We start from the raw sequence: 12,631 nt of genomic DNA, 5'->3' as shown, positions 1-12,631 counted from the left end.
GTCATAGTAAACAACAACAAAATCTTGCTATAAGATCAGACAGAGAGCCTTGTGCCATATTTTCAATTACCTGGCCAAAAAGATATTGTAATTTTTTAAAAATAGTTTTTAAAGAACTATTTAGATACTTCTGAGCCTGTAGTACAGTGGACTAATGCACTGTTATTAACCTCTGCTGCTTGCAATTACTGCAAGTTCAAATCTCACCAGGTTCAAGCTTGACTCAGCCTTCCATCTTTTCAAAGGTAGGTGAAATGAGGACCCAGATTATGGGGGCAATAAGATGTCTTTGTATAAATATACAAAAGTATGAAGGCTATTGCTTAACACATTGTAAGCCGCCCTGAGTCTCCGGAAAAGCAGAAATTTAGGCATTTTTCTATTTTTGGAATCCAACAGTGTTTATCATGCTATCAGAGAGAGAGAGGAGGAGGGAGGGAGGGAGAGAGAGAAAGAGAGAGAGGGAAGGGAGGGAGAGAGAAAGGGAGGGAGAGAGAGAGAGTTTTACTTGTTGCTATTAATAGTCATTGTTAATCTCTTGATTTCAAGTTTTAAAAGTGATAGCAAATATTCAGTTTTTCACACTATTTACGAACATCATCACTATCTCCTTTGTTGCATAATTTATTCAAGTGTGTTGATTTGAATAACAACATGCAATCTGAAAAGGCTACTGGAATAATCAATCTTTTCCTATATCTATATCAGTTGAAAATGTTGAACATATTTACTCTTCATTCCAAGTAAAAGACTTTTCAAATGTTCTGTCACTATTCTTTTAAGCATCTGCAACAGGATCAGTTAGCCATATCTTCTTCTTTCTCTTAAGGTCTGCAAAATATAATAAAAGTAATAACTTGTGTTCCTACTTCTGACCTAGTTGCTACTTTATGTTATGATCTCAGTATCAGAGATTTCTTATTTGTTCAGTCAGATGGAGTTAAAAGTTGAGGAGTAGTTTTATCTATAGCTATTTTGGTGAGGTCCTCAGGGACCTGATGTTCAGGGATCATCAATTTAACTCACTTCCTTCTGACTTTAACCTTGGAAACAAATCCATTTTTTTCTGAGAGTTCTTATTGGTTTAATCTACAGGCAACAAAATATTTATGATCTTATGCGTAGAGAGAAGTACCATGATTAAATTGTGCTGCATGGATCATTAATGTATTTGTTAGCCAATAGTGCAGATTATATTTGCAATCTATCCTTCATTAGATTCAGATCTAAGATTTAAAACTATATATCTACAATAGACAGAATGTACAGCTGAGGCCAAATCATCAGATGAACATAACTATTCTATTGAAGTAATTTCATATCAGTGATAAATTCATTCTCAAGTCATTTACTATAGCCACATCCATTATTTTGCTTTCTTTTTAATTAACCCTTCATTAATTTATTAATTGGCAAAAATTTATAATTTAAAATGCCTTTTGCTCACTTGATGCTCCATAAGAGCCCTTCAAACTCCAAAACACTTTTTCCTATTTTGAATAGAAAGCACTTCATAGCAATACCACACAACACATTAGATTAGACTAAAATGGATTTGGGTAATTTTTGTTTGGTGTGTTGTAAGAATTAATCATTATATACTATGTTCTGTTATCCAAGCCAATACTTTGAAGCATAATATGGTTTATTTGAGTAAAATTTGATTTTTTTTTAACACAACAATTGTGTGTTTTGTTAATTTCAACTTAGGCTTCTTCAGTATGTTGAAGCCAACCTGTACATCACTGGTTGCTAATTACCTGACTATGTTAGCAAATAGATTGTTTGGCTACCTTCTTCAGCTTTCCAATGGGATAGATGGCACTTATAGGGATGTCATGCATGAGCTCTATAGAAAAATGTCCTAGTGATAAGAAAACTAAAAGTAATTGGCATATTATAGCTGTCTCCACTTCTCAAAATTGTCACACACTATGAAGTCTATGAAGGGAGGGTGTAAGTATAGCCCTAAGGTAGAAATACACACTCTCTTCTGAATTCCAGATGCCACCCAAATTGTAGTTTTTTGTGAAATTATAGAAGCTGTTTCAGATTCTATTACCTACTCCAGAAATTGGGCAGAGCAGAAAGAATTTGCTATGCTTTTTTGAAATCTCAATGGAAGGGTAATTCTGCCAATCCTTAATCTAAAACAATTACCATTCCCTGTGACATTTGAGATACTTGAACTGTATGGTTCCGTTTATTTTCAGTTAAGACAAAACAGTAGACTAATAGGAAAATATATGTAGTAAGTGAAAAACTTACCAAGAAAATAAAAATCTACAAGAAGAAATGGGAAGTGTAGTACATGGGAATGGGGTAGCTACTATTATTATAGAAAACTCTACAAACAACTTCAACAGATGGCATTATATTATACACGTACAACAAAATGAAGTTGAGAAGATTGTATCAAGGTAAGTAGTATTTCTAAGGAGAACCTAAAGGTTAGAACAGATTACTAACCTAACAATATGTTACCGGGAAAGAAAGGTTAATGTTCTTTCAAATTGCATTAGGAACAGCATCATTTCCAAGACACTTGAACCAATAATATGACTCTGCTCAGTCTAGAGATTAGATCACATTTACATACTATGCTAGTTCTGATCAATACAAGATAAATTGGAAACAATTCAGGGAGAGCACAAATAGTGCTCAAGTTCCAGAAGAGAGGATCTAGTTCCCACCGAGAGAGAGAAGAAACTTAGAAAGATACTACTAGTTGTAGCTTCAATTACTTGAAGTTTAATTGTTTAGATGAAGTGGGATATATACATGCATGCATACATAACGGTACATACATACATGCATATGCATGCATTTGAAGTGCTCCGAATAGGCACAGAACTACGTAGTTCAAACAAATTATAAATTAATATAATATCTTTAACTCCTTTAAAAAACAAAAACATAACAGCTCCATAATAACTGTTTTGAAATATTAAAAGAATTACAGGAAATAATGTTAGTAGACCAGTTGCCGGTAAACAAAGAATAAGAGTTGGTTGAATAATCTCAGCCTTACAAACTTTAGTTATTAATGGCTTTATAGAGAAAGCTGGCAGAAATACTGCCTTGGTGCATACTTTTAAATGGCTCTTATGAAAGTAGCTAGTATTGCAATCTGTTCATAATACAGTGGGATTTATATAGAAATAACTTCTCTGTTTATTGGCTTTTATTGGTTCTTTGCCCTTTGTATGATTGTGACCCCTTGCCAAATCAGAGTTATTGTTGCAGAAATAGTGGGAGCTGCTTGGATAGTCTCAATAACACGTGCTGGTTCATAAAATTAGTGATGCAGCAAATTTCCCACCACAGTGGGATTCTACCAACACTATCAAGCATTTCCAATGTTTGTTCATGATATTATTTCTTAAAACCTTAAATAAAGATATGATAGGAATGCTTTTTTTTAATCGTTGAATGGAGAACTGAGTATCATATAGAAACTCAAGGGGATGTACCTAGCACTTGATCCATTGTGAGGTCTAGAGCTGAGAGAGAAAGTTAGTCCCAAGTTAGCCCAAAATTAACCATGGCTAAAGATGGACTTGTACCTGGATCTCTTTGGTAGGATATCATTGATAGGATATTTAAGGAAAGAAAAGTCAGATTGAGGCAAGGACAGTCCTGAAATCTATGGACTTCAGAAATAATCCAGCACTTAGCCTGAACTTTATTTAATTCTGCCTTGAGAATCAAGTCATCCTGTACATTGAGATTGTCTGTATACAAACTTGATTGTTTGACACAATCCTATAGTATGATTGGGTTGTTGTTTTTTTCCCCCTTTAGGAATGTACGAACCAATGCTGTAATGCTACAACCTGTACTTTAAGGCCAGGAGCAGTGTGTGCACATGGACTTTGCTGTGAAGATTGCAAGGTGAATATTTGATCATTCTTCAGTTGGTATGGGCAGGATTTCATAGTAATGTTTATGTTGGTTCAGATATTCAAGGCTGGGGTGTTTATATTGGTTCAGATATTCAAGGCTGGGGTATGGGTGTGTTTTCAGTGAAATAATATATATATTCAGTAAAATTATATATATATATATATATATATATATATATATATATATATATATATATATATAGAGAGAGAGAGAGAGAGAGAGAGAGAGAGAGAGAGAGAGAGAACTATTTTTTTTTTTAAGAAAGAGGCCAGCATATCTTCTCCCATAAGACAGTGTGTATTTTTTAATACCCTTTGCTGCTAGTATTAATAGATGGGAGCCCTATACGTGTATGCTTACTACGGCAGAGTTCTTTGAGGTTTAAGATGTGTTCTTCTGTGTGATGCAGAACATCAAAGCGCTGTGCTTGCATTTTAATGAGGAATGAAGGTAGGCCTTTGAAAGTAAGCCATAAACAATTCTGCAGTATATCAATGAGAGGCATATAAAGTGCTCTTTCGCTTCTCATGCTGCGTTTAATAGATGCCTGGTACAGAATCTTAGGAAGAGAGAAAGACAACTTTAGCCTGTAGCATAAAAGCCACAATATAATACATTTTCTTCTTTGAAACTGCAGTCCCTTCTTTTTCCCTACAGCTGAGGCCAGCAGGGATTTTATGCAGGGATACCAGTAATTCCTGTGATCTCCCTGAATTCTGTACTGGAAGCAATCCTCATTGCCCAGCCAATGTTTACTTGCATGATGGGCATTCTTGCTACGGGGTAGACGGATACTGCTATAACGGGATGTGCCAGACTCACGAACAGCAGTGCATCACCCTCTGGGGACCAGGTGAGCTTGATATTTATTCACACAAACAAATTAGCATTGACATTTGGAGGAGGCGTGTAATGATTTCTTACCTCTCAGAATTCATAACCCCAGAATAAATCTTTCCCGCTGCATTTCATCACCACATGCCAATCCTTTCCTTAAGCTGATAGTTAGTGATATATTCATGTTAATGCAAGTAAGCTGGTGAATGATGTAATTGAAGAATAGAATTTAATGTATGCAAACCTCTTTCCCTTCGTGTATATCTACTGTACCTCTATTAACCTATTAAGCTTAAAGTTTTCTGGAAAGTGGTTGTTACCACATCATTCTTTGACTCTTTTTTGCTTCCAGCTATGTTTGGGGTACATAACATAGCTTCCAAACAGCACGGAGCTTCCAACATATTGAATGACAGGCTCTAATCTGGAGAAGGCTGGGTGTGTTATCTCAGGCTTTCAGAAACATCAGTTACAGCTCATATATGTCAACATCTAACCAACATCTAACCAACATTTGCCAAAATGAGCCAGGATTTTTCTTGCTGGGTCATTGCCAGAGGTCTCACTTCAGATCTATGCATATAGTTAAACATTACATTGAGATTCCCAGTGACTGTCATTGTCCTTTCTTGTACTAGGTGAGAACAGCTGCATCCTTTTCTGAATAAAGGTTGATTTGCTTTGCTTGAAGTTACTTAACTGTAAAATGCAAATACTTGCCTTCATCTTAGAAGTAATTACTATTATGTTTGCTTAAGCACTTAGAGATTTCTGGGATGAGAGCCACTCTGTAAGTGCACAGCATTAACTCTGAAAACATAAGTCATAGTTGAAGATGAATTAGGATGAAATAGTGCCACCAAATGTACTTCCATCAGTCTGGGAACCGACTTCAACCATTAACTGGCTTTCACTGATAAAGTAATCTGAATCAAGAACAGAGGAAGGGTATTAGAAAACTGCATATCCACCCAAAATTTTTGCTGTTGTAGTTCTGCACCATCCCTTTTCCAACATTTCAGTCGTTTGCCACAGTATGTTACTTTTTTCTGCGGTCAGTGCTTTTGGCAACAGAGTAGTACCAAATGGGGCAGTTAGGCTGCAAAATAACGACTGAGAGTAGTGAGGTCCTAAAAAGGCAAATAGGTGATGAATGAAGAAATGTAATTAAAATGTGATGTTACTTGGATTTCAAGAATCCTTCCAAGAGAAGGTCAGAAGAAAGACTCCAAGAATTAAGTAATTTCTTCTTTTCTCTTTAATCAACTTCACTCAATAATTTAACTTCCATTCCTACAACATTCACTAAAATTCATTTTTTATCAGTTGCTGCTGTTGCTAATGATGAAGGTGAATAACGCTTTGCTTTATGGTATTTTTACTAGAGGACACGTAAGGCTCAAATTAGGGTTCTGCAGAAATTGAGATCTGAAGGGCAAAATGTGATTCAGGGCACAGCTCATTTTGGGTTCCATTAAAGCTGCTTTTGCAACAAATGTGTGATCCCAAGAAAATATACATTTGGTATAAGGGATTATAGACAGGTACAGACCTACCTTTATACAATCCAAATTGTATTTATCCTTCAAATTCAGATCATAGTAGAAAGAAAGTTTTATAGTGCTATAAAGAATCCCATGTTAAAGAAATATTTCACAGACTGAATTCAAGACAAGAATCTATGTTACATAAGAAAAATTCAATTTTTTTTCCTGCAATCTCTGCCTTTAAATTAAAATGAAACTTTTTAATACTTTGCTTCTGTAAAGTTGCATTGCCATAGCTGTGACCTATTTATAGCAATATGATTGATGGTTATGTAGAGTAGAATGCATTTGGATATTATCTACTGCTTTTATTGGCATTTACAGGAGGTGCTTAGATATGCAGATAAATCCATTGGTGAGAGAAACATTGATTTTTCCCAGAGAAAAGAAGCCTCAACTTTGAACAAACTGGGACTTTCTCAGACTGCAAAGAAATGAATCCTTACTTTAAATTCTTGAAATCGAATGAGGGTTCCTATACATGTTTTAATGGGAATAGTTATGATGATGATTAAATACTACCACCAATATTGTGATGACTGACACAGATATAAAGGAATATGTGTTGTTTACTGTGAATATCAATTGTCAGGATAAAATATAAGACAATTGTACAGAAAATTCCACCAACACACTTTTTTTTTTTAATTTGATTTATATGCCGCCCTTCTCCGGAGACTCAGGGCGGCTTACAATGCGTTAAGCAATAGCCTTCATTCTTTTGTATATTTTATACAAAGTCAGCTTATTGCCCCCACAAACTGGGTCCTCATTTCACTTACCTTAGAAAGGATGGAAGGCTGAGTCAACCTTGAGCCTTGGAGAGGTTCGAACCAGCAGAAATTGCAGGCAGCTGTGTTAATAACAGGGTGCACTAAACCACTGTACTATCAAGACTCTTTAGTTATATATCTCTTCCTCTATATTCTGTTTTTGCCTTTTTTGAAATAAACATCCAAAGTACTCTACAGAACTTTTATAAAGAAAAGGAAAGCTTTTACAAAATTCCAGAAGGCATCTTACAGAACAGTCCTTTGGATTTTAAATCCAATTGTTCTGAAACAGAAAAACAAACATATCTATCATCACGAGAGTCTTCCTACAATTAGTATCTAGATGACCATTTATTCCTATCCTCTGTTTTCTACCCTTTAATCAGTTATCTAACCATAAGAAGGGCCACTGTAACCCACAACTATTCAAGAATTTTTAGTGGCAAAAGCTGTTGTAAATCTAAATATGCCATGCCAAGTGGATTGTCTCTATCTATATACCTATCTATTTATTAATTTTTATCGTATCTTGACTATTTTTACTAAAAAAACAATATATAGTTTTATAATGAAAGTATAATGTTTATCATCATCATCTTCTTTTAACAACCCCATAATACCTTGCGGGGTGGAGTCTGGGCAACTGAATGGAGCTAGCAGAGTGTTTTAATGGCCGGATGCCTTTCCTATTGCCAATGCAGAGTTTTGTTCAGCAGATATATTCTCAGTGTGCCCAGAGAGAGAAATATCTGCCTCAACCTAGGATCGAACTCACAGCCTCCTGATTGTGAGGTGAGAGCTCCACCTCTAGGCCACCACACCACTCTTGAAAGTATAATGTTTATACTCTCTAATAATCTCCATCCTCCTCTAGTTCTCATTCTCCAGGCAATGGTAGATGGGAAGAGGGATAGCAACACCAGCAGCCCCAGACCATTATGCTTCCCTTCATACAGAAGGGAGGACTTAGCCTAGCTAGTGGGAAGATGGCTTAGCTGAGCATTGGCTGCCCACTGGTGACACTACAGTGCCCTGAAGACACATAAGGTGGCAAGCCAAGAGCAGAAAGTCCCTTCTCCATGACTCTCAGCAGCACCTGCCACAGACAGGTGCTTTTCTTTTGTTAGCTAACAGGCAATGCACATATGGAAAAATAACCAACCCCTTTAGGGCAATCAATTTAATTTTAAAAAATGGCTAGATTCAATAATTGAGCATGCCTTTAAATAATGGTCACAATTTAGGCTAGCCTTGACTAATATAAATCTCATAAGCTTTGACTCCCCTTTTGAAGATAACCAGCAACTGAATATTAACACATTTTTTAAAAATGAGTAGTTGATTCATCAGACTTATAAAAAATGGATAACAAGGAAATTGAGTGCCAGATCACAAAGAATAACCAGCACAATAAAATATTATTTGAGTTCATTGAAACAAAATCAGAAATCTCTGGACATTGGAAGAGGGTGCTGAATTTAAAGCTGTCTCTAAATCCATGAAACCAATAGCGGGGATGGTTAGAATACTTATTTGTTACAGTAGTTGATACAGTACTATACAATAATTGATTGTTGATTTCCCCAGTTGAACCCAGCTAGTTTCTCAGCCAATGAGAAACTAGCTCAATGATCTGATGAAGCTGGATCTTCAACTGATCCAGCCCATCACTTGATTTACATTCCAAATGTCAAGTACATGGTTTACAAATTATGTCTAGTATATTAGACAAAAAAAAATCACATATAAGATTTCTCCCCTTTCTTATAAATTGGCTCACTGGCTTCAATTCAATCATTAGCTAGAGGAATTTATTGGTAGGGCAAATAAAGAAGCCCATACTGGATCACCCCATGATGATCTCTCAGGATGGAAGGATTATTTCTTTAGACATTTCACCAAGAAATGTCAGCAGGTTTTTCTGCTGATCTCCCAGTTTTCATTACCTCTGGCAAGCAAGCTGGAGACATGACAGTAAGATTATTCAAGACTTACCTGGTGGCTTTGATTATTTTGTCGTTAGCCCTAAGGCATATCTTAAAGGCTTTTATGGATACTTTCAAGACATGGGTCCCATCATAATTTCTTTGGTGGTATATAGTTCCCTTCTAAGTTCTTCTATGTTGTCATCCAAATTAAGGGATACTTAACTGTAGAGTTACTTCATCAGTCTTCCTTACCAGTCTTCCCTTCTCATTTCTTTTAGTTTAGTAGTTGGGTACAGAAGCCTCTTCATCTAATGAGGCAGAGACAATTTTAAATGATATTTGAAGCTTCTTATCAGATCCCTTTATCTGGCTCTCAGCTATTATCAGCATCATAACAAAGCAAAGTAGATAAAAATATGTGAATGGAAAGTAGCAAAGTAAAAATCATGGCCCCCTGATGTTTATACCAAAGCTGCCCAAAAGGACCTGGATGGCCCAGACTTCTGGAGAAAAGTTGTATGGATAGATAAATCAAAACTGGAACTTTTCTGGATATGTTCATGAAAGAAATGTCAAACAACAAAAGTTAGTGCTATTTGTTCGCTCAGACTATATAAATACACATACACACACACACACATATATATATATACGTATACGTATACATATACATATACATATACATATACATATACATATACATATACATATACATATACATATACATAGATATGTATATATTAGTAGACCTACTTGAAGTTCTGGTAGAACATGGAAGAATTCCAAAAATATAAGAGCTAAATAATTTTTCAGGACACTTACTCCATACTGACCCATAACATCTCTGTGTTCTGGTGTAAAATGGACATGAGGAGAAACGGTCTGTTGCATTTAGTGCGAGAACAAGTATGAACAAAGGTTCATATACTGAGCACAATATGGTTTGTTTAATTTGACTTAGTGTGTTATAGGATCCAAAGTTATTTGTCACTGTATATTTAATTATTCAACCATAATTAAGTAAATTTAGAGCGGTGTGTGAACCACTGTGAAAATTGTTATTTTATACCAACTTAGAAACGGGTGGTAGGAGATTTCAGTTAAAAAGTGTGACAAATCTTAACTTATTGGAGTGTCAAATTCTGATGGCTGATAGGAAGTAAGATAAGCATTCAATCTGTTTCAGCAAGTTTAAAATCTGCTAGCAATCTTTCAGAAATCATTTTCACTTTGCCCCTTCAAGTAGCAAAATAGAGAGAGAGAGAGACAAGGCTTTCTGCTTCGGTTTATCTGGTAGAATTATGATAAATGGGTTTCCTAAAGAAACACATCACAGCTGGTTTCCTTAAGTATCTTTCTGAAGGTTTCTTAGTTTGTGTTTTTCTTTTAAGCTACTATTTCAGCTTTCCATACCCTGACACTCCCCAATATATTAATCAGGAATGGCATTCTGGCTACTGAAAGTTATAGTCCGTTTACATCTGGATGTTCCCAGGCTGGGAAAGGCTGTACAAGGATCATCAATTCTCCTTATTTTTATATGAATATAACGTGAACGATAATAACATTGTGGTATTATAAGAGACTAGACATATGGGTTGCAGGGACACAAAGCTAGTAACAAATTATTGTGTTACTGAAATATAAAAGCCATTTGAAAGAGATGGTGGGAAGACTTGTTTACAAGCCCAAGTTCTCTCTTCTGTAAAAAAAAAAAAAAAAATGCTATTCTCTGTTTTTATTTATTATTTTGATTTATATCCCATCCTAAAAATCTCTTACATCAGTAAGATTCTTTCCATGAAAGCTTATAAAGTTATCTTAGGCTTAGGCAGTTTTAGAAGGCCCCTACAAAAAAGAATGACATTATAAATGTTACTAGATACCAACTGATTGATTGATCAAATGTATACAGCCACTTATCTCACTGAAGGTGACTCTGAGTGGTACATAACAAATGGTCATGAGATTTTGCTGTATCCTTCCCCTGCCCACCAAGCCACGGCCACAGAACCGGTAGTAAAAAAAAATGGATTTCACCACTGCTTGACCTCCTTAAGTACTCCCAAAGTTCTTTTGGGGTACATTATTTTGAAGAAAATTCCAGCAAGAACCATGGGGCAGTATTCTAAAAGCCCACTGTTGGAAGTACATACAAAGTCCTGGTTTCCTTTCCCTCAGGAATCCCAGAAAATGGAGTGTTAAAAATTAGACCTTTATTTTAGAACTAATTCTTCATCCTGATTGTGGAAAGTTTTAGACTAGAGAATGTGTTGGGGAATAGAGAGATGTAGACTAGGCTGAGAAGTCAAACAGGAATCCAGAAAAAGGCAGTGGAAAACTATTTTTACATTAATTGCTCAAAAAGCAAGATGGTTGTGACCAAGTAGGCACCAGGAGTCAAGTTGACCTCAAAGAGGATGTTAGCTTCTACATCTGGGGTAAATTGCTGGGTCTTTTTATAATTTATCAACTAAAATTTCCAACTTTTAACCATTTAAGAATAACTAAAACAAAAGCTTGCTTCTTTTCTTTCTCCTCATTGAGAATTAAATCCTCTCAATTTCTTGTCTCAGTAATAAATTTATACTTCTATATGGAAGCCATTTGTTGCATAACCACTAGAAAGATGAGATATTAATGTTCATCTGTAGTAGATAAGACACTTTCCCACCACTGCTATCCTTTCTATCCTATAAAGATACCATATATTTGTAGGTTTCAGCCATTGGAGATAAACCACAAGATGATCCTTTCATGCTGAGTGACATCAAAAAACATTTAGATAAATGTTTTTTGGAATAGAATACTGGAGTAGACAAATTTAATGGGCTTCTTTTAAGCATTGCAGGGAAAGTGAGACAGAGAGAGAAAAAGAAAGATTGCTGTTTTGTGACTCAATGTTCCAGTGTGTACTGTTTTCAAGCTTGGATGAAAAGAATTGGCCAGAAATATATTCACACATTTTATTCCTCCTCAGCATGTCTCATCAGAAAAAATACAGCTGCTGCATAATCTACTCAAATGCATTTATTTTTCATTCAACAATCAAGAAAGCACATCTAACAGGCTAAAAAAAGTTTAAATTTTCTTATTTTTTTTTCTGTGATTTGTATTTAGCTAATTAATAGTATTACTATTCTTACTGTTTAAATGCTTTGTAATAGAAAATATTTTAATAGGCTTTAAAATATTGTTATATCAAAACATCTGATCACTGGAAAGCCAGTCTCAGTAAAAATCTAATAATAGCCAAGCTTTTAAATTGCCAGCCAACCAGTCAGCCAACCAACCAACCAATGCCAGTCTTCTGCCTTTTACCTGTTTACCAATTGATAGTGCAAAAAAATGTGATGATGATGTTATCCATTCAATAGTATCTGTCTCTTGCCAATTCTATGGGTCAGATCTCTCCACATCTTCCTATCTTGCACTACTTCCTTGAGTTTTTCTATGCTCTGACGGGTGTTATCTCTTATGGTGTCCAGCCACTGGGTTGTTTGGCAGCCTGGTTTCCTTTTACTTCTCGTTTCTTCCAAGCATAATTGTTTTATCCAATGAATTCCCCCGCATTAAATGAGGTGTAGTTTTGTGATTTTTCTTTCCAGTGATATGTCTGGTGTTATGTGTTCTAATATTT

At 35.5% G+C, this 12,631-nt stretch overlaps 1 protein-coding gene across 1 annotated transcript in view; it reads left to right on the top strand.

Annotated features, from left to right (window-relative positions):
• The window catches only part of ADAM12 (ADAM metallopeptidase domain 12), a 261,280-nt gene that overhangs the window by 215,394 nt on the left and 33,255 nt on the right, over nt 1–12,631 (top strand). Inside the window, exons 13-14 of the mRNA XM_070946456.1 lie at nt 3,805–3,894; nt 4,564–4,759. Of these exons, the coding sequence (XP_070802557.1) occupies nt 3,805–3,894; nt 4,564–4,759 (286 nt within the window). The remainder of the gene's footprint in view (nt 1–3,804; nt 3,895–4,563; nt 4,760–12,631) is intronic.

This window comes from Pituophis catenifer, unplaced genomic scaffold (assembly GCF_029215685.1).
Source record: "Pituophis catenifer annectens isolate HBS135680 unplaced genomic scaffold, rPitCat1.0.hap2 SCAF_6, whole genome shotgun sequence".
NCBI classification, from domain to species: domain Eukaryota; kingdom Metazoa; phylum Chordata; class Lepidosauria; order Squamata; family Colubridae; genus Pituophis; species Pituophis catenifer.
Note: the sequence above shows the minus strand (reverse complement) of the source record. Positions and strands in the feature narration are given on the sequence as shown.